The sequence below is a fragment of the Protobothrops mucrosquamatus genome, unplaced genomic scaffold (assembly GCF_001527695.2).
Source record: "Protobothrops mucrosquamatus isolate PMUCROS unplaced genomic scaffold, P.Mucros_1.0 scaffold10, whole genome shotgun sequence".
NCBI classification, from domain to species: domain Eukaryota; kingdom Metazoa; phylum Chordata; class Lepidosauria; order Squamata; family Viperidae; genus Protobothrops; species Protobothrops mucrosquamatus.
Genome location: NW_015386397.1, coordinates 459,447 through 486,383, shown reverse-complemented (window position 1 = coordinate 486,383; position 26,937 = coordinate 459,447). Strand labels below are relative to the sequence as shown.

General features: G+C 39.2%; 1 protein-coding gene across 1 annotated transcript in view; it reads right to left on the bottom strand.

Annotated features, from left to right (window-relative positions):
* ETV4 (ETS variant 4) overlaps positions 1–18,326 on the bottom strand; it is a 29,231-nt gene extending 10,905 nt beyond the window's left edge. Inside the window, exons 1-5 of the mRNA XM_015810466.1 lie at positions 18,253–18,326; positions 18,044–18,140; positions 16,675–16,722; positions 4,986–5,039; positions 2,075–2,201 (exon numbers count right to left, since the gene is read on the bottom strand). Of these exons, the coding sequence (XP_015665952.1) occupies positions 2,075–2,201; positions 4,986–5,039; positions 16,675–16,722; positions 18,044–18,140; positions 18,253–18,312 (386 nt within the window). The 5' untranslated portion in view covers positions 18,313–18,326. The remainder of the gene's footprint in view (positions 1–2,074; positions 2,202–4,985; positions 5,040–16,674; positions 16,723–18,043; positions 18,141–18,252) is intronic.
* Between the last annotated feature and the right edge of the window lie 8,611 nt (positions 18,327–26,937).

Sequence of the window (26,937 nt, the reverse complement as noted above, 5' to 3'; positions counted from 1 at the left end):
TTTACCCTACATCTGTTTCTTTTGCATTCCTACACAGAAGATTTGTCCAAATAAATGTTTAATCAAATTAAATAAATACCTAACAACTGTATTTTAGGCTAGGCTTGACACCTTGGTCGTGCTTTTTAAAGGTTTGTGTCAATCTATTTTGGTGGCTTATTGTGTTTTCCAGTCCAGTTGATAATTTATGATTCAATATGGCAAACAAATTCAGAAAATGGGTTAATTTAGGAAACTGGTTAAGCATGTTGGATGAAAACAACCAGAATATGCCAGCTAACCCACTCAGCTGCCTCCACAGCTGAATTCAGAGGTGGAGAAAGGGAGTTGTAAGGATGAGACTTGCTCATTTCTGGCTATGGGTTCTCATTTACTTATACTCCCTGAATCTGGAAAGCTCCATCTAAAGTTTTGGTCCAGCTGGATCAAAAAGAGAGAATCAACCAAAAAAGAAGGCCTTGCAGTGGATAAATCAAAGTGTGAATCAGGCAGGTGTGGATCCTGGAGAATTTGTCACAATGGACAACAAAACAGTTGGTGATTCTTGGGCCACAATTAATCAGGGTCCCTCCATTCTTCCAGCCTGATGTTATCATATATTAACCTCTTGCTGAATGAAGGCAACTAGCATTCAACATTATTTGCCTATTATTTTCATTTGAATCATAACATTGGAATGCATCTTGGAGTTCATCTAGCCATCTCCTATGCTCAATGCAACATCACTGCCAGATGCACATTTGACCTCTGCTTCAATACTTCCAAGCCGAAGAATGTTCATCACCTCTCTTAGGCAGCTTTGTTTTCTCTACTGACTAGCTCATGCTTCTCCCAACAGTGTGTCAAGATTCCCAGTTCCCATCCCCTGCACCCCTTCTGGCAGCAGATAATTTTGCTCTATCATTTAAAACTCGCAGGATAAAATGAATCATTATCATATGTCTTTTTCAATCATCTCTCCAAATTAAACTTACTCAATGATTTCAGCAGTAACTCCCCATCTGCATAGATTTTGTATGTGCTTTTTTAAAAGTGTTCAGAATTGAACGTATGCTCCAGAGGCAGTCTGCCCAGTTTAGAATAAAAATGCAAATTAAAACTCTGCAGGTTGTGAAAATGATGAAGGGCTTCAGACCTTGCATAAACTCCTAGCACCTTTTGGCTATACATCACTACACACTGATTCTTGTTCAAGATTCCATGCAATCCAGAAAAAAGAATTTAAGAATCACAAATCACTGATGCCTTAAAATTAGTGGTGGTTTTTTTTTTCAGGTCCATACAGATATTTGAGAAAATTCAGGATGCTTTAATTATTAGTCAAGAGGTGCTATGCATCTGTGGGGTCCAAAGCACTTCTTTTGAATTGGTTCTAAAACATGCAGAGTCTTTATGCATTCTATTCTAATCAACCTGCAAACTGAAGAATAAAAGATTGTGTACTGTTGAGCCAAGAACTGATAGCAAATACTACTTATAACATGTCCAAGAGCCCTTCTTCGTTAATTTTTTATAGCAGAAGCTTGATCATCTAACTTCACCTAGTCCCTTTGACACTTCTCATTTCATCCCCCCAAACACAATTTTAATAGTTTTATTTTACTTTTCTGAATTGCCAAACACCCAATTCGTTACTTTTACACCACTGATCCCTTTTCAATAACTGTATTTATATGATCAGAGTTAATTTGATGGCTAATGGATAAATTCCTATATTTAGGTGATACTGATACTCTCTGGTGGGAGGGTGGGATAGACTTGATATTGATTATTTATCAAGCAATCAGCACTCCCAACATATTAAGTTGCTAACCAGTATGGACACCAGGTTTTTCTTAGCTTCAAAATATGCAAGATAGTGGTGAGTTATTGGATAATACAGTGTTGTAAGGCTTGGTGTTTGGCTACAGTTGACTTCTGCATGCCTTGGCCTTTTTCTCAAACTTGCTTGAACCAGCCATATCTGCAGGGAACCTCTACTTAGCTTTCTTGGCAATTCCTAACAGAAGACAAATACTCATGACTGCAGGAACACAAGGTGATCAGGACAGCATTTGCTCACTAGCGGCATTACCTGGCATATAAGCATTGCTCTCTGGGTTGGTAATGAAAAGGCTGTCTGTGTCTGCAGGAACTGGAAGCATCCACACATGGGCTTTGTGGTTCCTTTTTTATCTTAGCTGGAGGACTGTGAAGGGCTACTGGGTGGGGGAGAAAAAAGGAGAGTAAGGACATCAGTCTGAGTTTGCATCAGCCAAGCATAACAAGAGGACAAGGACTTCCCTCCCCTCCCAATCCCAAAGAGGCAACTGAGAACTAGATGTTCCCTCTGATTTGAAAAGGGGGGGAGGGAAGAGGTGTTTTAACCTGCATCGGAATTATATTTGCAGAGCCTAGCTACAAAGGAATCTGAGATAGGACTTTGTACAAGAGGACATTCTTAGCATGCAAAAGTCCCAGATTTAAACTTCTTGCTTGAGAATCCATAAATTGATTATGAAAATAGCCTAAGAGTCAGATTCCAGTCCAGATAGGCAATAGTTTGCTAAAATTGTTCTATATGAAATAAGGCAGTTTCTATATTTCATGCAGCTCCATCCCTCTGTTTCAACAATTATTTAGATTAGATCATCTCAGTTCCATCTGAGAAAATCCTTGGAATGTTGTGCTTGTTCATTAAATGTAGATTTACAACCTGACCTTTCAAAAGGAGCTGCACACAGCTATCTGTCTTCTAATTTTTGCCCACAGAATTAACCCTGTAAAGGACAGGTTATGAGATGGTGAATGACCGAGAATCATCTAACAAACTTTCATGCCTCTTTCTTCTAATGCTCACTTTGGTTGGATGCATACTGAGTCAGCCATTAGATTCTCTTCCATGAATTTCTATGATGTTCTAGAAGTTTCTATGAGAAACTATGAGAGGAATATTCTTTTCTATGACTTTTAAGTATTTTTGTCATTTACTTCCTATCAAGAACATTTTAATCAAGGAAGAATCACCATATCATAGAAATCCATTTCTCTTTTAGTGCATCAAGCACAAGTTACATAAAAAAGGGGGTGGGTTAATTATGGGTTCCTGGTCTTCATCTTGATTATTTTTCTTCCTCCCCACAGATGCCCTTGCCTTGCCTATACCTACATCTCCTCAAAATTAGAACATTTCTTTAATTTAATAAAAAAAATAATAGCAGAATCTGCCCAGATCTTGCATTGAGGCAGCTGAAATTTCATAAGATCTGGGTGATTTTGTGAGTGTGGTTGGCCTTTCAAACGAGATTATGTAATGGCATCTAAAGGCCTGCAAAGGTGACTAACTGCTGCCATAATGTGTTTAGTTTGTATTTGATTGGATTTGGATCATTACAATTTGATTGTTAAAAATTCTGCTTAGTCTCCTGTGTTCATAAAACCCTTAGACTATACTCATTGAACTGAATCATAATTTACAGGTAGTCAGTCACATTTAATTGCAGTCACATATTCCCAAATCAGGATCCAATCTAATCTAAAAATGTAAGAAATGCTTTTAAATAAAATTAGAATTATAGCATTATGGCATTACTAGCAGCAACAGTACTGCAGACACAACAGAAGAGAACAGTAACCTAAGCCTAATATGGAATGCAGGCCTAGGGTCACAAAGGGTTTGCAGTGAAAATATGCTAGGCTAAAGGTAAGGGAGAGTCAGTTTGGGGCAGTGATTTAGGCATCAGGCTAGGAACCAGGAGGCCATGAGTTCTAGGCCTGCCATGAACCATGAACCATGAACCCAGTGTGGGGATCTTGAGCCAGTCACTCTCTCTCAGTCCAAGAAAGACTTAATGGCAAACCACTTCCTGCAGTTGCCAAGACAACTGCAGGAACTTGTCCAGGCCAGGACTCCATGCTAAAGTGCATGCTAGAGAAGAAGGTGAGGATGAATTAACAGAATACAGGGAAATGTACAGGGGGGAAAATTCATTGAAGCTATTCAGGTACTTTCCACTGAATTAATAATGAAGAAAAATAGGAGTCATCTTTTTAGTTACATCCCATATTTTCTGGTTTTGGGAATAAAAATTCTCTTAAGAGAATTTTGTTGTTCATGAATGTTGTTCATAATATAACCTTAAATTTCCAAAACCAAAAGGACTAGAAATGTTCATTTTGATTTATAATTGCAAAGGAAGGGTATCTAGGCAGGAAGAGGCCCCTCAGATAAATAAAACACTGTCCTCCAGCTTTTTTAAAGCAATTAAAATGATTATATTATTGAGTTTGCAAGTAAATAATGTTCAGGATATAAAAACTATCCTGCAAGGGAAATTGGTGACAGTGAATGGCCTCTACCTAAGGTTTGTTATCTCATAAAGGGTAGAGTATAGAAAGGACATTTATTTTGTGTTTCACTCCTACTAAAAACAACAGACGAAAAGTAAATCATGCCAAGTATCGCTTTTGTTTCATGTTTTAGACATGTAGAGAAATTTCTGTGTCCAGATTCCATGCTGTGTTCCAAAATATTCCCATAACATTCCTAGATGGCTAGATCCATTAATGGAGCAATTTGAAAGCAGAAATCAGAGGCTTTTAGCTATGGAGTGTGGCCCCTCAAGAGAAGTCTTAAGGATCCTCCCTATTTTCAATAACTGAATGTCAAATATTAACAAGTTATCTGACAGGATACAAAACTTCCAACTATCACAAATATGTTTCCAAAAAACAAAGTTTTAAAATAAAATATTCAGCAGGAACAAATCAAGAGTAGAAATATCAAAATGAGCAATGTTCAACAAGCAGATTAAGTAGAAGAAGTATCATGGGGAGAATCAAAAAATGTGGCCAGGATTATTTTTTCTGCTATTTCTGGCTATTTCAGCATGAAGGATCAGATGGTGGCATTTCAGACGTTGGGATCATGTTTGGGTACTTTTCATCTTCTTCCCCATCAAAGCATGACCTTCCCACCTCTCCATCTCCCCAGTTGCAAGACTCACAGTTCTCTGAATGGAAGTCAGGCACAAATTGCTCGTCACTGTCTGGAACCTGTGCTGCAAATTGTAATGGAGGAAGATAAGTAATATTTGGCATCCTGCAAAAGGTTTGTTTAAAATACACATATGCACGCACAAATGAAAGAAAGAATAGTGGAGGAAAAATGCTGCCTTTGTATGAGATGGGAATAAATCACTGCCAAGAAACAGGAGGGAGTTTCTCTCTTGGGACTGCAACCTTGTCTGCGTAATCTCTCCCCCAGTAGAATTGCCATTAGCAAATGAGCAGACTTAGCTTTTTATTTCAAGAGTATTTTCCTCTTTTCATGGTGCAATACTGGCCTCTTAACACTTAAGATCTAGTTAAAATAGGCACATCTATTGCACACCACAGCTCAAGAGAGATTCCCTAATTCCCTAGTCCTCATAAATCACACCAAATGATCTGGATCACAATGAAATCCTAACAAAGGAAGCTCAGAGAAGGATGGCAGATTAAGCAATACCAAAGAGATCAAAGGTTTTATTTTTCTTATTCATCCAAAGGACCATACATATCCAGCTAAGCTGTGAAGTGACTTAATTGTGGTTTATTGGCAAAGACACAAAAGCAACATTCAGCATAACTATATGCTGAATGGGTTATAAACCATGCCAATCAGAATCATACTGACCATTTGATAATTTAGCAATATCTGTAGAATCAGCCAATTTGTATACCTAGAGTATTTATCATCATTATAATTCTTTTCTGGATACTTTTTCAGATCTGCCATTTTTCAGATCAGCAGCAAAACTATTATCTGCATGGAATGTGTTGGAACTACACTTACTTAATGTTGATTGCACAGACATTTGTTAGAAAGGCAACACATCAAGAAAAATTATAATGTTAATCACATGTATTTACATTTTAAAGAAAATTCTACTAAACATACCCAGACTTATTTCCAAATAAATATGCCAGAATGGTAGTAATTGCAAATATAAGTAGCTCAGAGAAAATTATTGGTTTCCTAATGTTCTCATTACTTTTGTTATCTTGCCTAGTAATAAAATGTTTGCAAGAAAAAAAACTGGCCAAGAAAACACACCAAGAACCCAATAAATATCTTAGAGTTGCATTATTTATTAAATCAGTCATAGCGTACACAGACATAGAAACCGATTATCTTGAAGCAAAAAAATGAATTTTATTCCTATACTAACATTTTCCCTCTGCTTGAAAGAAAAATGCAATTCCATTTTCTTATCAGGGAATTTGTGATTTATAACTTCTTGTTTGGTCTTTTTGGACTAAGATCAACAGCAGTTGTTGACTTGCATTAACCATACTAACCATTTCCTCCAATTTAGGTCAGCATAACTCTATAGAGTTAACTCTACTGCATTTTTTTGCATAAATTTGATAAGTTAGCAAGGCCTCACACATTTGTGGCATTCTTCCATTAGACATCAGCCTCTTTCCTGTAGGTGCAGAAAAAACTCTCAAGTACTGTGTCTTAATTTTTTTTCTTAATAGATTTTTTAAGGATTTATTTAAAATGTATTATGTATGGTTACATGCAAAAATTTATACACACTTTGCATGTACCAATTTGCAATTTGCATGTACCAATAAATCTATAAGCAAACAAAACCTGACACAGTCTCCATATAAAGTTAAGCAATGAATCTTTCTGCAAATTTGGGTGCATGCTTATTTTTTATGTGCAGTTGTTTTGCATATTCAGAATAAATGAAGAATGAATACAGATGGGTGCAAAAGTTTGGACATCCTTCCAATCACTACATATTATATGTCTTTTGGCAAAAATAATGCTTGAAACATTTTCTTTAATCAGCTATAACTCTTTTTATTTTTGCTTCTCATCATTTTTTCCATTCTTCATTGCAAAACTCTTCTAGCTCAGAAATCTTAAATCTTCTGCATGTCTGGGATCTCTACCCAAATAGATGATATAATAAGGCATACAAAAGAGCTAAATTTTTTGGTCTCGTAATAACAGAAATGTCATGAAAAGGATAATCTGAAATCTTTTTACAAGTAAATGGACAGGTGCATGTATGTGCATTCTGGAGAAAGTTCTTAACATTAGGAAAGGTGGAAGGAAACAGAGGAGGATAACCAATAGCAAGATGGATGACTCAGTTACAGTGGTGATGGATATATTATTGAAAGATCCAAAAATTCAAGTGAGGGGCAGATTATCATGGAGAAAATCTATCTTTATGGTAGTCTGCTGGTTACTGGAATATTAAAATCAATTAATTGACTCAATGTTAATTAAATATTGAAATTTATTATTTCACTATTTGTATAGTTTCATCACTCCCCAAAGCTCCCAACCACCACCACATATGTCCCCATGACAGTATAAAACATTTGGGAATAACTCAGATCTGCAATTCAGTTTCCAGAGTTTATCTCACTGCATCAATCTTTCCTTGTCTGTTATTTATCCATACTAGAGAAAACATTCTGATGAATAAAAAAATTCCCATCAAGGGATTTTTGCTGTTTAGAAGTGCCAAAAGGCTAAACAGAGCAAAAATAAGTTTAAAACAATGTTTTAGTACTTGGATTTTTCTTCATGGCTGGTGCAGAATGAATAAGTTGGGGAGAGAAAGCTCTCAGTCATTTTGAGGAAAATCTAAACACTCATGTACTCCAACAACCTGCTTGCCAGTATTAATCAATTTATTGTTTAAAGTGAAGAGTGAAATTAAAGATTATAGGATCAAATTAAAGCAGTGTTTCTCAGCTTTGGCAGTTTGAAGATGTGTGGACTTCAACTCCCAGAATTCCCCAGCCAGGGCCATATGGACCAAACCTATTACCGTATGTATAATCCCATTCAGTGATGACAATGATTCCCAATTCTCAATATTATTTCAGGTTTAATAGTGACTTAGTCTTTTGATGTGAAAGAATATATACAATATATTTGATTAGGTATGATTAATTAGCAACATACTAACTCCAGAACATTTTTAATTCCAGTAAGAAATTTTCTGCAAGAAAACAATTAAGTTCACACAGCACCAAGGACTCCATAGAATTAAGTGAGCGTGGCATGTCACAAAATGGCTCCCACTGTGAGCATGGCTGGGCACGTGGGGTCTTAATGGGATCCATGTGGGATCCAGAAGCATATCTGGAAATCACGATGAAGCTAAAACCTGATGCTTTGTAATATGACAGCTTCTCATTAAAAACAATCCTATGGAAAAAAATAGTAAGCTAAATCAACAACCACATGCAGTGCTAATACTAGGGGTATAAAACATCTATCCAAAGCACTGCAGCTTATAACAGATTGTGTGTGTTTGTGTATATATATATTTCACAGCGTGGGGTCCTTGAAATAAATTACCATGCCGCACCCATAATCCCAACCGATCTATTGTAATTTAACCCATAATGGATGTTGGGTAAAGCTGTATGTAACATTACTTTGAAACAATATGTTTTATTTAAAAAAGAATCACCACTTGCTAAGTTTTGCTTGCCCTTTAAATCCTCAATAGTCTCTGTCTGGCTGTCTCCCTCCTCCAGTCATTACACTCTCAGACTGTCTACTCTTTATTTCCTGCCGGCATAATATAAATAGAACCCTCAAATTTTCCAAGATGTTGGCACTTGCTAATGTCTTCCACATGGCACTAAGCTAAAAGTGATACACTTGCCCATTCCAACCTGGCTCTGAATTTTGTGGAGGAAAAATTGTTTCCTAGAAATTGAAGCAGCAGAAGGTATGAAAGCCATAGCAAATGTGCCACAGGAGATCTGAATTGTGTCCATTAAGTAAGCCTTCCCAAAATAGCCATTTTGTTCCATTTTTATCTTGCCCTTGTTCCATTAACATCAGGGAATATTTCTCTTTAGATTTTATTCAACATCATTTCATCACCTTTTTTTTTCTCATGTCCTCCCCTCCCAGGAGTGGGGGATGGTTAAACTGAACTCTACAATTTCCATCTCATTCATATTAGCTAGCAGGTAGGTAGCTATTAAGCTGAGGAAACAATACAGAAGAAAGGCCCAGCACTCCTGATTCTAAAATCTCAGGAATCTCTCCTACCTCTGTTTGTTGACACTAGTACTTATCTTGATTTTAGAATCAAGATATGGCTGCCCTACTTTTAACTAAATGGGTGGGGGGAGTGCTGGAGTGAAACGGGGAAAACTGAGGTTCAAATCATGCCATCCTTCAGTTCATTAGCTGATCTTGGGTAAGATTTAAGAGACAGATGTTCTCAGCTACAACTCCCTTGGAAGTAGTGCCAATAGCAATGGATGCTGGGAGTATTCTAGTAGTTAGCAACATCTGGAGTGCCACAGTTACTTCCTACTGAAAATAACTATCCCTCAAGCTTCACAGAACAAAGAGAGGACTGAAATAAGTAAATTAACTCAGGAAGTTTATTTCCAATTTAACATTATGTGCAAACCTAGCTCCTGTGACTCCTCTATTGTTTAAAACTAATGCCTCAGTCAAAGAAAACTATGATGGCTTGGAGAAGGTGAGTTAGATAAAAGTGTTCTAAATAAATGGAGGAAAAAATAGAAGTATTGCTCAAGTCTGAGTGAGGAAGCACAATTTAGAAGTTAAACAAATGGGAGGGGAGGGACTAAAAAGGAGAAAATAACAGAACAACAGTGAAATCACAGCCTTTTGTTACAGCTTTTAATGAAACAAAGGAGGTGGTAATAGACATTCTAATTAGGTTTTAATAGATGCTGGAAATTATTCAGGTTATACAAAAGACTGCCCACTAAACTGCCTAAGATGAAGCAGAAAATGGTAATCTCTCTTTTGAAATTACACCATCCAATTATTGCTCAGATGTGGCCCCCTCAGCAAAAGATTCTTTAGAAACACCTTGAAACGAAACATCATTATTCTTAATAAAAGAAAGGAGAAAAATATAGTTTACTAAATCCAAACTTTTCCTTAGAAGCAATCTTTTTCTCTGCAGAATCTGCTTTTGAAGAAGTCCTAAGAGGGGGAAAATAGTGGACAAGATCTGCACTAGATACCAAAATCAAGAGTAGAGAGAAATATATTCATAATAGCATATTTATGTGATTGCTTACCAATCCTACCCAAACTTCTAATTCAGGTCTTTCCATGGTATTGTTTTTCATCATAGCAGTTTCAAATGTCAGCCTTTTCCCCAGACAGAATGGCTGGGGGTTGAGCTATAGCACTGTTTGTTTTGGGGTTGGCATGGTATACTCATTGTAGATTAATGTACAGGTAGTCCTGGACTTACTACAGGTCAACGTTATGATGGACCTTCCCAGAGCTATTTACAACCCGGTTTCAACGTTCCAACAGCCACCCAATAATCACATGATCACATTTTAGGCACTTGATAACCGGTCTGCATTTGTCAATATTTGTAGCATTTCATGTCCACATGACTGCAGTTTATCATATTTTTTGCAAGAAACCAATGTTTTTTTTTCTGGTTTCTGGCAAAAGATGTTCAGTGGGTATAATGAGTTTGTTTAATGTCCATTGTGCTTACTTAACAACCATCCTGTTCACTTTATGATCAACCCCCCCCCCCCAAATATCATAAAATGATCAGTGCACTTTATTAATTCCAGACTCAATTATGGTTATATGCCCAAGACTACTGGGCCATTAATCCTAAAAATTCTGACATGTGGCAGTAAGTGAATGTAACCAAAGCTCTTATTTTGTGAAAGAAATATCTCTAGCTGAGATTTAAAAAAATATTTTTATGCCTTGTTGCAACCAGGTTTGGAAAAAACATTCCAAATAAGCCAAACAAAAACTCATCAGATCTTCCTTGAAAAAAAAACTTATATTAGCAGGTATTTTATAGAAGATTTACACATAGGCACAGGTGGCTCAGGAATTCTGGGAGTTGAAGTCCACGAGTCATAAAAGAGCCAAGGTTGACTACCCCTGAATTGTATGCCTTATATGTTACCAAATACAGTTATTCAATTAACATGGATAAATAAATCATGACTTAGTACCCATTGATTGGTAACCAGTCAGGACTTCTACTCCAGAATTCCACAGCCACTTCTACAAAAACCCTGAGAAAGCAGAGAAATCATTAACAATGATTTTATAAATTGAATCCTTTCCCAATTAAGTTTCATCATCCACCTCATTAAATTTCTAGTTTCTCTCCAGCTTACATTAATTGCATTTGAATCTTACTTGCAATTAACAAAGTTGACTTAAAACAATGGCTGCATTCACATATTATTCTAAGCTGTAATATAGGTTATTTGGCTTGGTTTTAAGATCTGTGAGCACATCCATTTTTATTAATTAAACCATGCTTAAACAAACCGTACTTTTAGTGTAATGTATGATTTCAGCCAATGCTTCAAAACATTACTGCTGCACATATTCTCATAATACTGTCATAATTTCTATGGAATATGATCCATTAAGTTTAATTTTCTATATCAAAGAACAATATTGGAATAAAATGTGGTCAGCCTTTTGAATGGCATATCGTATTTATTATATATTCTACTGAATGATTTATTGTTAAATCATTTACTAACCTCAAAGAGACTCTGGATTGGAGCCAATTAAAACTGCAATGCTGAAATACATTTACTAGAGAGCAAAACATAATGTTAAGCACTGAAGGAGTGCAGAACAAGTTTTAAAAATGATCTCAATATTAAGCCCTTTCTGATCAAGGGACAAAATTACCATTGTATTATGGTGAATCCCAGACAGTCTGTCCTCTTTTGCATTATATTCTAGCAGAAAGGGGAATTATTTTTATTTATATAGCACTATTTATACACATATCACTTAACCTGCTGTAGGGAAATCTGTACCTCCCAAAACATTGAATTCCCATCACCCAAGATCATTAATCAGTTGGCTGGGGCTGATAGGAGTCATACTCTAAAAAAGCAACATATTAAGGAAATCTACAATAAAGTAGAGGATTAAGAAAAGAAGCCATAGGCTTCGCAGAAAAGCTGGATTTTCTAAGGAAAGGAAGTAATGTTTAACTCTTTCCTTCTTGCCAATAGTTCTTTTATTCACAGCTGTTTTTACTCCCATTGGTCTCCAAGATGATTTTTGCAAGATAAATGGGCAAGATACACCAGCAGAATGAAAACACAGCTGAGGGGGGGAGGGGAGAAAAACTACATAGATTAAATATCGCCTTCTTTCTTCAACTATTTTCCAATACACAGTTATCCTCTTTCTGCTAATGCCATCATGCAAGGGATAAAAAGCTGTCAAGACCTTTTCATCCGAAGTGTAATGCGTAGTTTGTTAAACAAATGCAATTTTTTTCAGAGATAAGATGATCACAGCTGCATAAACTATTGGTAAAATATTTGTGTTTGGGGCACAGGGATTAGACCAATCATCCCCATGGGATATCAGCCAGTCTAGTCTAGTGATTAAGGCACCAGGCTAGAAACCGGGAGACTGAATTCTAGTCCAGCCTTAGCCATGAGAGCCAGTCACTCTCTCTCAGCCCAACCCACCTCACAGGGTTGCCGTTGTGGGAAAATAGCAGGAAAGAGGATTATTAGACATGTTTGCCATTTTGAGTTGTTTATAAAAATAATACAGGTGGGATATAACTAAATGCTTTATCTGTTCAATGAAGGCTCAAATTATACATGGAATAATTCATGGAAAATATCAGTGGCTACAGCCCTTTTACCTTTGATCAAAAACTGGAAGCAAGCAATGGGGAATCTTTCTGTCCATCATGTCCTCCCTGTAAATTTTCAGAGAATTTGACCATTGCTAGAGAAGCCTTGGATTAGATTATTCTTAATTCCAACCAATTGCAACTTTATATTATGTAAAATTACATAATAAATTTTACACTTCTTTTATTTTAGATAAAATAAAGCCTCAAGCTCATGCAGAGATAGTTTCAGAGTCTTTAGCACACCCATCTAAATTCAAGTAAAGAATCCAACTTCTGCTATGCATGCCTTTTATGAGGATAAACAATTATAATCTCAGATAAAATTCCCACACATTCTACCACCCACCCATCCTGGACCACACAACCCACTTCATTAACATGCTTGGCTCAGTTTGGGAAGCCAACAGGACAAGACACATTTAAGAAGTGGCTAGATGGTATCCATTATTTAAGTCACTGCATTCTCCAAAGTAGCTCTCAACATTCTCTTCTATTCAACATTCTATTAAATGGCTTTGGAAAGAGAGCAATGTTTGTCCATCTCAACAATGTTAAGACTTGTGGACTTCAATTCTCACAATTACCCCGCCAGCATGCTGGTTGGAGAATTCTGGGAGTTGAAGTCTACACACCTTAAACATCTTTTGATGTTGTCAGAGCAGAACAAAAAGACAGATAAAACTACCTCTTTCCAACTTCGCTGAGACAAAAGCTAGCAGTCACAGCATAGCCATTGCTCAGTATGGGTTTGGCTTGTGACCAGCAGTCCCACTACCATCACACATACCTCTTATTCTTTCAGTAGTCCTCCCTGGCATATCATTCCTAAATAGGTTTGCAGCCTCTTTCCCAATAGATCAAGAATTTAATTTCTGCAAGATTATTCAAATTGTAAGGCAATCTTCTGAGTACTATAGAGGATCAGCAACTCCCTTGCAGGCCAGTGCTTTGAATGTCAAAGGCAGACTCTACCCCCCCCCCCCCCCCCCCACCATTCTCAGCTTTCTATCTATCTATCTATCTATCTATCTATCTATCTATCTATCTATCTATCTATCTATCTATCTATCTATCTATCTATCTTTCTTTTTGGGTAATCATATTGTTGCATTCTCATTGTGGTTTTATTCTTTGTTTATTTTATTGTTCTATTATCCTACTTCTGTTTGCACTCTTTTCATTTCTTTTTATTATTATAAGCCACTTAGAGTAGCCCCACAGTGAGACACGCGGCAAATTAATCTAACAAAAATAAAATAAAATAAAATGAAACGGCTAGTGAAAAAGGAAAATTCCTCCATGCCCTTCTGTGCTAGTCCAGGGATTTTTTTTAAATGAAGTAGTCTGTATTTTCATGCTAACTGTAGAAAACCTTTCTTCCTGAGCAATTAACTTAAAAATGTAGACAAACATTATTTTCACAGGTTAGTTTTTAAGAAAGATTTATATTAAATGGCCTTGGAAAGAGAGCAATGTTTGTTCATCTCGACAATGTTATGACATGTAGGCTTCAACTCTCACAATTCTCCAGCCAGCATGCTGGTTGGAGAATTCTGAGAGTTTAAGTCCACACGCTTTAAAATTGTTGAGATTGAAAAACATTGGTGTTGAGCAATCTCTCTCTTCCACTAGATCCATTTAGAATCTTAGACTGAAGCAATTATGCAAACACATAATTGCTTCAATTTACTTGCAATTGTTTTTACTTATCTAGATCTGAATTCCAGGGATACATCAGGATACATATCCTGTTTCATTTTACTGGCTCTAAGCTTTGCATATGTGTGGCTAGATAACTCATATGACTATCGTATAGCCACTACAGTTGTAAACCATGTGGCCTGTTTGTTCCACAAACTTAAGATAATTCTCCAGCAAGCCACAATGAATAAGATAACGACTTGGTGCAACTTCTGTTTTAGTCTGCGGAAAATTAGTCCTGATTTTATTTATTTTTTTAAACTGCTGAGCTGCTGAAACAAACTGTTCCAAAGGGTTAATATTCTCATGAAGGGATATAAAAGAACTTGGTTACCAACTTGGCTCCTTCTAGGGTAATCCAGTAATCATGCTGTGGTGGAAGTAAATGGGGAGTTTAAATCCCACACTTCTGGGGTTTGAGAATTAACATTATTTTGTTGAACTATCTTTTAACATAAAAGATGAATATCAGAGGGAGGCAGAGTAGCATTTCTAGGAACCTTAGTTTAGATTGTTTAAATGGTAGTTTATTGTTGTCAGAGGGGCAACCATATGAATAAACAAATCTAAATATATAAAGTCTCAAAATACAGAACAAACTGCTCCCACCCCTAATAATATGCACCATGAAGTGTAAGAAAGTCTTGATTTGAAAAAAAATGTTTTCCATTTAAGATATTGTAGCCTGAAAGAAACCACAAATAACAATTCATTTTTTCCTGTCTGTGTTCTAAATGATTTGCTGTCATCAGAAAATCTTCGATTTCAGAATTCAAATCCAGTTCTAAACATTTGAGTGTTTTTTGTTTTTTGTTTTGATCCTTTAAGGAAAAGAGGGAGGAAAGGAAGCATTTAGTTTTTGTGGTTATGTATAAGAAGTCCTCGACTTACTAGCCGGTCGCTTAGGAATCATTTGAAGTTATGACTGACTTACAGCCTGAATTTGAAACTCCGGCAACCACCCAACATTCACAGCTGTTTGCAATGTCCTGCACTCATGTAACCGTGATTTACAACTTTTTGTTTTGCCAGAAAGCAGCATTTATTCCAGTTTCTGGCAAAAAAAGGTACATTGCAGACAATGGGTTTGTTTAATGACCCCAAAAAAGTTGTAAAAATGGGCATGGTCACATGGTGATCTGTTTAATGACCAACATGACTTATGACCATAATTCCAGTTGAGGAGTACCAATGCCTGTTTTCAATTCTATATCCTGCCTCTTGCTATCAATAGCATTAGCATGGTCTTAGGATTTTATACTAAGATTAGAAAATAAAATGCTATAATTATGCGTTCTTGCTTAAGTTGGCTCAATTTGGAGTTATAGAGATCTTCCAAGTTTTTCATTAAAACCATGAAGTTTACTTTCAAAAAATAGTGCATAAAATAAATGCAGTGTTTCAGGATATTCATTTCCCAATCACAATAGCAAATTCTCAATTTTTAGGCACCAGAACTGCAAGAAATTGTTAGCAACACTGTGACTAGCCATCACTAAACTGTATTGCAGCATCAGTTGTGCTGACAAGTATTTACTTAACTTTTAAAAAAAAGAATTATACAGGAACATATACATGAATCATTTCAATGGAATTCCTTCTTCCATATTATATACTTTTTAAAAAAAATCTGACTGCTGATTAGCTGCTCTCTTTTACTCCATTTTTGCTCTGGTTTCAGAGAGCACCACCAATTTCAGATAAGCAGAGGAACAATACATGTTAAGTAAACACACAGATAGCCTCTGTAACCTTTTCAAAATGCCATGTCCCTAGGTCCACACTTGCAAGAACAAAATACAAAATCCATTTCCAAACTGCAATTAACCATGTTTCTTAATTGGGCACTTAGGGAACGAGCAGATTTGAGGTTTCTCATCCCAGGTTAATGTTGATCAAAATGGAAGTAAGAAAGAACAGAAAGTAATGAACACCAACAAGATTCTAAGACATCCCATTTTTAAACCACCCTTTTTCCGAAAGCTTTAAAGCAGGGAGGGGCTCCATGGGTTTGCAAGAGGGAGCAGAACTCCGCTGTCAACAGTCATCACTCCAGAGGGCTGGAAAGTTTGAAGGTCCTTTGCCAAGTTCCTTTCATAAGCAAATACCAACACAATGATGCCATTCATATTCTTGAATTTACTCAGGCTCAGTTATAGGGAAAGCAGATGGAAGCAAAAGGAAAGATACTTAAAAGATGATGATGATGATGATGATGATGATGATGATGATGATGATAATGGGCATGGCAAGGAAAGAGGCAGCAAACAAAGGAAGATCCATAAGACAGCCTTACCTTCAGTCAGCCATGTTTCCTGGAACTGGTTTAGATCAAGGAAGAGATCTGCAAGGAAATGGAGCAGAGCGTGATAACAATGAACAGTAGTTCTGGGGCAGTGAAGAAGGTTGATGTTTGAAAGAAACAGTTCAGGCAGCATTTCTCAATCTTGGTAGCTTGAAGCTGGTGGACTTCAAGTTCCAGAATTCTATAGCAAGCAAGCTGGAGTTGAGGTCCATCCATCTTCAAGCTACCAAAGTTGAGGAACACTGGGTTAAAGGAAAATAGCAAGGAGGCCCAAATCCATTACAGAAGCCCAATATAATCTAAGGATGTCATGAAACAAATGAAATAGTTTTGTTCCAAACCTTTAACCAAAATAGCCCCACCAGGAACAACTCGTAAGAGACTACATTCTGAAATTCAGGGCTTTTTATCCAATCCTAAAACATCCTAATCCTAAAACATCCAACTATAGCCTGAATAAAAATGTTGTTTAGGTCCTCTCCTAAAAGGTAATAAAAAGAGAGCTTGCCTCAACAGCTATTTCTTCACAATTGCATTAGTCCCACAGGGGAAAAAGGCTGATCAGGTAAAACTGATTTTTCTAAATTGATCCATGCTCTCAGAACTGGCCCACTAAAACAGAAAGCAGTTTGCAGCCTGCAAGCATCCAATGCCTTAGCCACTGCAGAATTATGGAAGATTCATTTGAAAGCTGTTAAGAAGAAATTTTCTCTGATTAAAAGAAAAAAGAAAAAGCATTTCTGTCCCCAGTGAAATCATCAAAAAATGTTATCCACATTCAGGCTAAAGAATGTTAACCTTTTAAATATTTTATATATGCCTAGCAGTGAGGAAGATGGAAGTTCTTAAGAGAATTCTCTTAAATTGTGGTCCAAAGACTTTGTAATATGGAAGCAAGACATAGCTGCTTGACATTAAGAGGGTTCTGTAAAAAAGATCTGTATCCTCAAGCTGTAGCCCTCCCAAATCAAAGAGATGATTTCAAAAAATTCCTTATCCTGTTCGTTAGGTAAGCATTGCAGCAATTATGATGTGTTCTCCATCCAGACTGCAGGCAAAGACTATGCAAAGAAAAAAGGTACAGCTTCTGAAACATCATTTTCAATTATTCAAGTGTTTCACAGTTATCCAAAATGAAAGAACCAAAAATGGTCTTTAGTAGATGCACTGGGCATTAATTAATCTTAGGGAATCTGGGTCCATGATAAATTGTTATTCCCTGTTGCAAAACAGGAAGCACGGTTGCCCTGGAATATCATTATATTCCCAAATCAGGTTGAAGTTTCAAGCTAGAATAAATCTGGAACAGGATTGTCTCAGATACCCTCCATGTCTACCCCTCTCCCCCTCCCCCACAAACCTTCTGAATCTGGAACATGGGGCACACCTGGGTCCATGGATTTCCTCCGTGAAGCCATCACAGCTCTGCTGTCCATAGTTCCATTCCCTGTTGGTTTCTATAAGTAGACAAACAGCACTAAAGTTAATATAAGACAGACCACTGGGTACCCGGTGCTCAAACTACTGCTCAGAAAAAAACCAAAGCCTTAAGGGCAAACTCTCATTCACCTGTGCAGAAGTGTAAGGCACTTGCTGGTCCAAATATCCTTTCATCCTCCCATCAGTCATGGAAGCAAGTTTCTCAAAGGCATGGAGGGCACACGAAAAACCCACCAGGTAGCTGTAAACAAAGAAGAAAAAATGCACCAATAGATAGAAGATTTTTAAATGCTACTTGTGGTAAGTTCCTTATTGCATGCAATTTGCAGCATCGTCTACAAGAAGGGTCTCTTAAACGGATTCCTAAGGCACTTTTCCCTGACCCTCCTGTTACTGTTGCTTGCTGGAATGCCATAACTGAAAAGGTGCTTTTTTTTTTTTGCTCAGCCACCTCCAGAAGGAAAGTTCTTTAACCTGACGCTTTCAGATCTGTTGGGATTACAACTCCCAACATTTCCAGTCTTCATGAGCCACGTGCTATCTTGAAGATGAATCCAATGTACTTCAAGGAATGGCTTAATGAAATGTCTAATGAAGGAGGAATGGATGCCATCCTTAACCCAAAATTTACTTTCAAAACTCAGGTCCTCTACAAACCTTCTCACCCCTCTATCATCCTGCATCATCCTTTCCCTTTCTCCTTTCCTGGGTGCCTGGATATTATTATTATTATTTCATTTTTTGGCTCCTTTAGCCCTGTAATTCCCTCTACACTTTCCTCAACCTCTGCTTTGCCCATTCCACTGGACAGGCATTTAAATCTTACCAATAACTCCTGCCCGTTTTTTTCCTCTTCAGAAGTTCAAGAAGCCAATTTTCATTATTCACATCTTGCATTGGGGAGTAAGCCCCATTTACCTCAGTGAGACTTCCTTGCAATAGGAACAAGATTAGGTTTAAACATCTCCAGCTTCAGATACCCCTCTTGTTTGTTTCAGCTGCCCTTTCCTCCTAGGCTTCAACCTATAGATCTTCTTATTTGCCCATGTTTGCTACATGATTCTCTCTACAAAAGCAGTCCTGTTTCCCCAGCACCCACTAGGCCCATGGCTCTTTTAAATATATATATATATATATTCCTCCTCGTCTCCCTCTTCCCCCCTCCCGCAACTTCTGTAAAAGTACGTGAAATAAAGGAGTTTCTATGAAAACTTATCTTTTCCTCACCTCACTTCAGAATGGAAACGCGGGGGTCAGTTCAGGTCTTTCCTGCTGGCCCCCAGCTCAAGGCAGCTGATTTCAAACAAGAAGAATATACTGCTTCACGAAAAAAACAGAGCCGTGTGGAGTTGCTCCCGCCTCTAGCCCGCAGTCGTTTCCTCTTTCACAGAAACAGACTCTTTTCTGTTTCTCTTTGTTTCATTGATTTTGTGAATGAAAGAAAGGAGGGGGGATTCCCTAGGCTCGCTGGGACACGCCCAACCAATCAAGTCTCAAGCAGCAAGAATAAGGCGTGGTTTGAACGCTTTGAGCCAATCAGCTTGAGATGTTCCAAGATTCATTCAGCGTTGGAACTCTCATTCATAAAAAAAAAAAAAAAACCAAGAGCGCCTAAAGTTCATTCATAAAAGGCTGGCGAGGGAGGGAATGTGTCACGGGTTGTAGATTCGAAGGCTTGGCTTCGATCGAATTCGTTTCTAATTGGCCTAAAACTGGTTATGTTACATAAGTAAGAGTGTAAGTATAGTTGTTTACCATCCGTTCTTAAGCCCGCCATCGGCACTGGGGGCAGGGAAGGTCTCTACAGAGAAAAATTAAAAGTTGCTAATTTTCATGGTATGTTCGATACTGAGTTTGCTTGAACATATCAATAAATCCCTCCGGATTTAGAACTCCATTTCAGAAAATGGAAGAGGAGGAAAATAAGTTTTTGCACCCCGGGGTGTGTCAGCATCCCATTTTTGCGCCCTGAGGCGCAGCAGCAGCTGTTTTTGCACCCTGTGGCATGGCATCCTGTTTTCACATCCCGTGGCCACAGTGCTAATGCAAGTGAGGGGATGCATGCGCACACAGGTTCACACTGGGCAGCCTGTCCCGTGGCCAGCAGGCCATGGCCCACTACCAGGCCGCGGCCCACAGGTTGGGGACCCCTGCTCTAGATCCCTGGAACAATGCATCTACTGAGACCTAGGAGGTACAAGCAGTCTTCAACCTATGACCACAATTGGGTCCAGAATCTCTGTTGCTAATCAAGGCATTTGTTAAGTAAATCACACCTGATTTTATGATTGCTTTTGCCACAGCTGTTAAGGAAATCACTGCAGTTGTTAAGTGAGTCCAGCTTCCCCCTTGACTCTGTTTATCAGAAGCCAGCTGGGAAGCCCACAAATAGCAATCACATCACCCCAAGATGCTGCAACTGTTGTGAATACATACTGGTTGCCAAGCATCCAAATTTTGAATGGGAATGCTGCCATGGTCGTAAATGAAAACAAGGATCAGTCATAAGTAAACTTTTTCAGTACTGTTGAATTTTAGTTGCTAAATGAACGGTTAAGGACTATCTATATGTCTTCTGACAATATCTCACAAGCATGACCTCTCTTCCTTCCTTCCCCCCCCCCCAATTTCTGAGATTCAACTGGTTCTGACCCTCTTAGCTTCCAAGAAGGTTTGGAGATCCTCAGGCACTGGGGCCAGGATGTCACACGAGTTCACCCTGGGAAGTGGAGCACAGATTGTTATGCCAGGATTGTGTGTCTGTACTTGTAACAGCATTTTTGTTGGGATAGCGTCGTTTGTTTTTATAGTGGTATGTTGCCCAGAATGGCATTTTTGTAAAGCCTTATGAACCTAAAATGAAATAAGCAGATAAATAAATGTGAACTTTTCTGCCTTGCAGCAGCTTGTCTTGCCTATTGTGATTCATGAACACCTGTCCATCCTAGATCAGTTCAAATCACCAGGACCAGAGGGATTACATCCCAGAATTCTGAAGGAGCTGGCAAACATTATCTCAGAACCATTGAACCATATCTTTCAAACATCCTGGAGCAGCAGGGAATTACCAGAGGATGGGAAAAGAGCTGATGTGGTTCCCATCTTCAAAAAAGAAAAAGAAATGGATCCAGGAAACTATAGACCAATCAGCCTGACATCAATACCTGGGAATACCCTGGAAAAGATAATCAAGCAACAGATCTGCGAACACCTAGAAAGCAAGCAAAGTTATAAGCCAACATGGGTTTATCAAGAAACAGATCATGCCAAACAAATCTTATTTCATTCTTTGACAGAGTAATTAAATTAATGGACCAGTGAAATGTGGGCATAGTATACTTGGATTTCAATAAGGCATTTGACAGACAACCTACTGTTTGATAAACTAGAAAAATGTAGTATAAGCAGCATCACCACCACATGGATTTGTAACTGGCTGACAGACCACACTCAATGTGTAGTCCTCAATGGAACTATATTTACATGAAGGCAAGTAAGCAATGGGAGATTCCATGGTTCTGTCTTAGGTCCAATACTCTTCAATATTTTCTTAAATGATTTAGATGAGGGAATAGAAGGGGAACTCATCAGATTTGCAAACAATATCAAGCTGGCAGGAACAGCCACACCCCAGAAGATAGGCTTAAAATCCAGAAGAATCTCAACAGACTTGAACACTGGACCCTAACTAACAAAATTAAATTCAATGTGAGAAAAGTAAGGCTTTATACTTAGGAAGAAAAACCAAATGTATAGATGTAGAGTAGGTATGAGGTGGAGTTCTAGTGACAATCACTTAAACATGAACCAGCAGCGTGCTGCCTCTGCCAAAAAAAAACCCAATGCAATCCTAGGCTGCATCAATAAAGGCATAGAATCAAGATAACAGAAAATGTTAGTACTGCTTTATAATGCCTTGGTAAGAACACACTTGAAATATTGCATCCAGGTTTGGTCACTGAAAGTATAAGAAAGATATTGAGACTCTGAAAAAGAGTGCAGAGAAGAGCAAAAAAGATCATCAGGGGGCTGGAGGCTAAAACACAAGAAGAACAGTTGCAGGAATTGGGTATGTCTAGTCTAGCGAAAAGAACTAGGGGTGATATGATAGCAGCATTCCAGTATTTGAAGTGCTGCCACAAAGAAGAGGAAGTCAGCCTATTTTTCAAAGTAGCAGAAGGCAGGACAAGAACCAGTGGTTGGAAAGTTATCAAGGAGAGAAGCAACCTAGAACTAAGGAGAAATTTCCTGACAGTGAGAACGATTAACCAGTGGAACAGGTTGCCTTCAGAAATTGTGAGTGCTCCATCATTGGAGGTTTTTAAGAAGAGATTTGATAGCCATTTGTCCAGAATGGTATAGGGTCTCTTGCTTGTGCAAGTGGTTTCACTAGAAGACCTCCAAGATCCCTTCCAACTCTGTTATTCTGTTTTTTAATTTTAGGCCAGTGTTTCCCTGCAATTACATGATGTCTTCTCCTATTCTGATCACTGGTTGCTGCCTTCCAAGGCCTTTTCAGCCTGAGCTCCTGAGCTACATGTATCCACCCACTTATCCCCAACATACCTCAGCACACTGCAAGGAAGCCACAGTGCAATAGGGCTGCTCTTGGAAGAGCCGCAATCAGTAGCCCTATGGTGAAACTGGCAAGGATGGCAATGCTTTGAACACCTAGTGGGCAGCGTCACTGTGAGCTTCTGGAATTTGGCACTAAAGCTGCCCATGGCACTCTGGGGGTGGAGCATAATCTTACCAGCAGAGGGGATGATCATGTATATCAGATGATCACCTGTTCTCCTTGGCAGGACACATAATAGGAGGTAGGAGTATTAGGAACATACACGACATTGAGATGACCAAAAATGAAGGTGGAACAAAAATAAAATAAACAAATAAACCTACCCCGTATGGGACAGAATAAAATTCAGCAATGAGGGAATCATATAGTATGCTGGCATAACAGCTCTGAGAAATAACTTGTTTGGAAGGCTCCCATTAACAAAATATTTCTGCAGAAATCCAGATGTTTGGTAGCAGGTAGAAAAGCAAGATAAATAACATTAATTCTGCCATCTAGTGATCAGCCAGGTTTTTGCAGCCTGATTAGAGTATCCCCTATAATAGTGATGGCGAACCTATGGCACGCATGCCAGAGGCGGCACTCAGAGCCCTCTCTGTGGGCACACTTGCCGCTGCCGCCGCCAGCTCACACAGGTCCATTATGCTACCGCTGGCGCCCAGAGCGGCAGCCCCACCCAGCAGAAAGGAGGCGAAGCAGCTGGCTAGCAAGCTCGAGTAGAAGTGGTAGAGCATGCTATGCGCTCACTGACCTCTGTGTGTGTGGGCTGATGGTGTCAGGCAGCAGCCACCCCTGCCTCGCCTTGCCCTGCAGCAATGGCACCCCTGCCCTATCCCCTGCTTCATCCCACAGGACGAGCCTCCTGCCCACAGCCCCACCCACCAGAGACCCCCTGGATCTCCCCCAATTCTGCCCAGCCCCCACAGGCGTCCCCCCCCACGAGCAACATCAAGATGGCCATGCCCACTCAGTCTGCCGTGACCACCGCAGCCATGCCCACCCAGTGGGCCACGCCCCCCACCCCCCCTGAGAGCACCACAATGCTGATGCGGCCCTGGCACTTTGTGATAAATAAGTGGGTTTTGGGTTGTGGTTTGGGCACTCGGTCTCTAAAGGTTCGCCATCACTGCCCTATAAATACAGTTAGGCCTTGGTTATTGATACTGGAATTTCCATTGCTAAGCAATGCATTATAAAGTGTGATGTCGGGTGACTTCATTGCTTAGCGACATAAATCCTTGCAGTCCTCCAAACCATTCCCAGCTTTGTCCCTCCCAACCCTGAACTTCAAAAATGTCAGGGCCTGCCTCCTCTTCAACTCTCCCTAACCAACTATCTCCCCCACCATCTCCGGCCTTTTGGACACCCTATACTCTGCCAGTTCTTCCACCCTGCACTCTGCTGACCTTGCCAGCTTTGCCACCCCCAGCTGACCTTCACTGTCATCTTCTTTCCATTGCTGATAAAGTGATTTCAGGTTCACCCTTTGCAAGGCAGCTGCTAGCCACACCAGGCTTTGTTCCTGAAAAGAAGAAATGCATGCAGCCTTCTTGCAAGACTTTGAAACCTTCAAAAGCCTCACAAGAAGGCTGCATGCCATTTGGACAAAGCCTCATACAGTTTGGACAAGTGCACACTCAGCCTCAGGAAGAAGGCCTGGTGCAGCCAGCAGCTGCCTTGCAGAGGCCAGGCCAGGCACACCTCATCAGCTGCAGGAGGAAGAAAACAGAGAAAGTCAGTCAGAAGTGGCAGAGCAGTAAAGCGCAGGGTGGCAGGGTGCAGGCTGGACAAAAGGGCAGAGATGGGGAGGAAATAAGTGGGGAGAGTTGAATGGCCCTGCTGCTGTAAGTGTGGATTGGCTGCCAAGAGCCCGAATCCTGATCACATGACTGCAAGGATGCCACAATAGCCGTAACTCAGATATTAACTGCAGCTACCATTCATTCACTACAACCATAACTTTGAACGATCGTTGAACAAATGTTTGTTAACTGAGGCTGCAATCCTTAGTAGTAGGGGGAAAATAGTAGAAATAGTGGGACTTGAGCAAAATCAGACCGTACTGATTATTTAGTTTTATTATCATTAAGACTTATTAAGTGCCAAACTGGATGTAACATGCCACCAATCAACTGGATTCAGATATTCAGTCATGCTTCAAAGAAACCCTTTAAATGTATTACATTGGTCTTAACTGTCTTACTGTGCTGATTTCAGCGGGATAGTTTTAGGCCTAAGTGTGCATGCAATCATCTAACTGGTTGACATAGTTTCGTGCCCTGATTTGCTTTGTCTTGTTCTAGCCCACTCATGGCAAACTAGATGCAGTGGTACTCAAAGGAAGTGAGGGGGGAAAGGAGCCAGAGAGATGCAGGTAGCATCACAGTGTTGCAATTCAAGTTTTGCCTGTTTGTCCAAAACTTGCCACTCCTGCAGACACCATAGCTGGTCTCCCTGTGGGTCTGGTTCTGCCTTGGTTAAGAAGTTGCTGATGACTCCAGTGGGCTCACCCGCTTTCTAATGTGGAAGCAGATCTCAGCAGGAAAGAAACCCACAAGGTGAAATACCAATCAGGAGACCTTTCTACAGGGAATCTCGTAAACATTCGTGCCCACACAAGCTCCTCCTCTGCATGGTGGGGCCTTCCTGACCACAAAAAGGATTATGACTCAGAAAATGTATTTGGTGTCATAAACAGACCTCACAGTGCAGAAAGAGCTCCTAGCCTTTTTTATAAGAGTGAAATCACAGCTACCTTCTGTTCCCTCCTTCCCCTGCCCAATTTAATGTGGAATTGGCTCAGCTAGTGGCAAAATCTCCTTGGCTGCAGCTGACCTCAGAAGGAAATTCCAGATTGATCCTGATTTCAGGACCAGAATGGGGAATTGTCTATAAAGTCCAGGGCAATGGAGTAGCTTGACCATGGAAGAAAAAAAAAAGCGCATATAAAAATATCGGTAGTGCTGCCAAAATAGTTTCAAGGATCAGGAAGTCAGTCCATGTTGGAAGCTGCTTTACCTTTTTTAGTATGGAATGAAGGAGGTATAGCAAGACCACTTCTTTTTCTTAAAATGCGAAACGCACAAATAAAGTGTTACCCCATGGAAAGAAGACTATTACCCAAAAATGGCATTAAAAATAAGCAAAAATTTATTTGATCAAGGAAATAATCAAGGGATTCATCTTTTTAAAAAGCAGAAAGAGGCAGAGCTTAAGCAACCTCTCTAAGGGAGATTGTTCGTATTAGAGAGTCACTGCTAAGAAGATCTATTTCTGCCTCTTCCAATAGAATCTCTGCTAATGTAGCAGCTGTTGCTATAGTTGTGACTCTGCAGCAATCATCAAGCACTAATGCTGACTTCTGTTTATTCCCACAATCTTTCCCAACTTGGTGTCAAATCAATTTCAATCAGAATAGAGCTGGAAGGGACCTTGGAGGTCTACTAGCTCAGGACTTTTCAACCTTTTCACCCATTGTACCACTTTTAGGATATGGCAATATCCGAGTACCACCAGTCGCCTAGCAAGGTGACAAAAACCTGATGACCAAAAAAAAAAAAAAAAAAGGAAAAAAGTGATAAAGTACAGGTAGTCCTCGACTTACAACAGTTCGCTTAGTGACTGTTCGAAGTTACAATGGGACTGAAAAAAGTGCCCCCCAAGCCACAGCCGAGCAAGACACCTGCCTGCCCACCCGGCGGCGCTCTCATTCCCCTCCCCCACTACCACTTTTCTAGGATGGTCGCATACCAACTGCCAGGTGCCAATGTACCACAGGTGGTACACGTACCACTGGTTGAAAATCCCTGTAGCTCAACCCCCTGCTCAAGCAGGAGACTGTACACAATTTGAGACAGATGGCTGTCCAGTCTTTTCTTAAAAACCTCCAGTGCTGAAGCACCTACAATTTCTGAAGGTAAGCTGTTCCACTGGTTAATTTATTTATTTATTTATTTATTTATTTATTTATTTATTTATTTATTTATTTATTTATTTATTTATTTATTTATTTATTTATTTATTTATTTATTAATTAAAACTTATATGCCGCCCTTCTCCCAACAGGACTCAGGGCGGCTTACAGCATATTAAAACAATACAGGCACTATCCCCAATAAAAACCAATTAAAAACAAATATTTAAGCGCTGTGTTAACATTAAAATTCTAATTAAAAATTGTCCCTATTTAAAATTCTCCCTAGGCCAGACCCGCTTGCTGAAAAAGCCATGTCTTG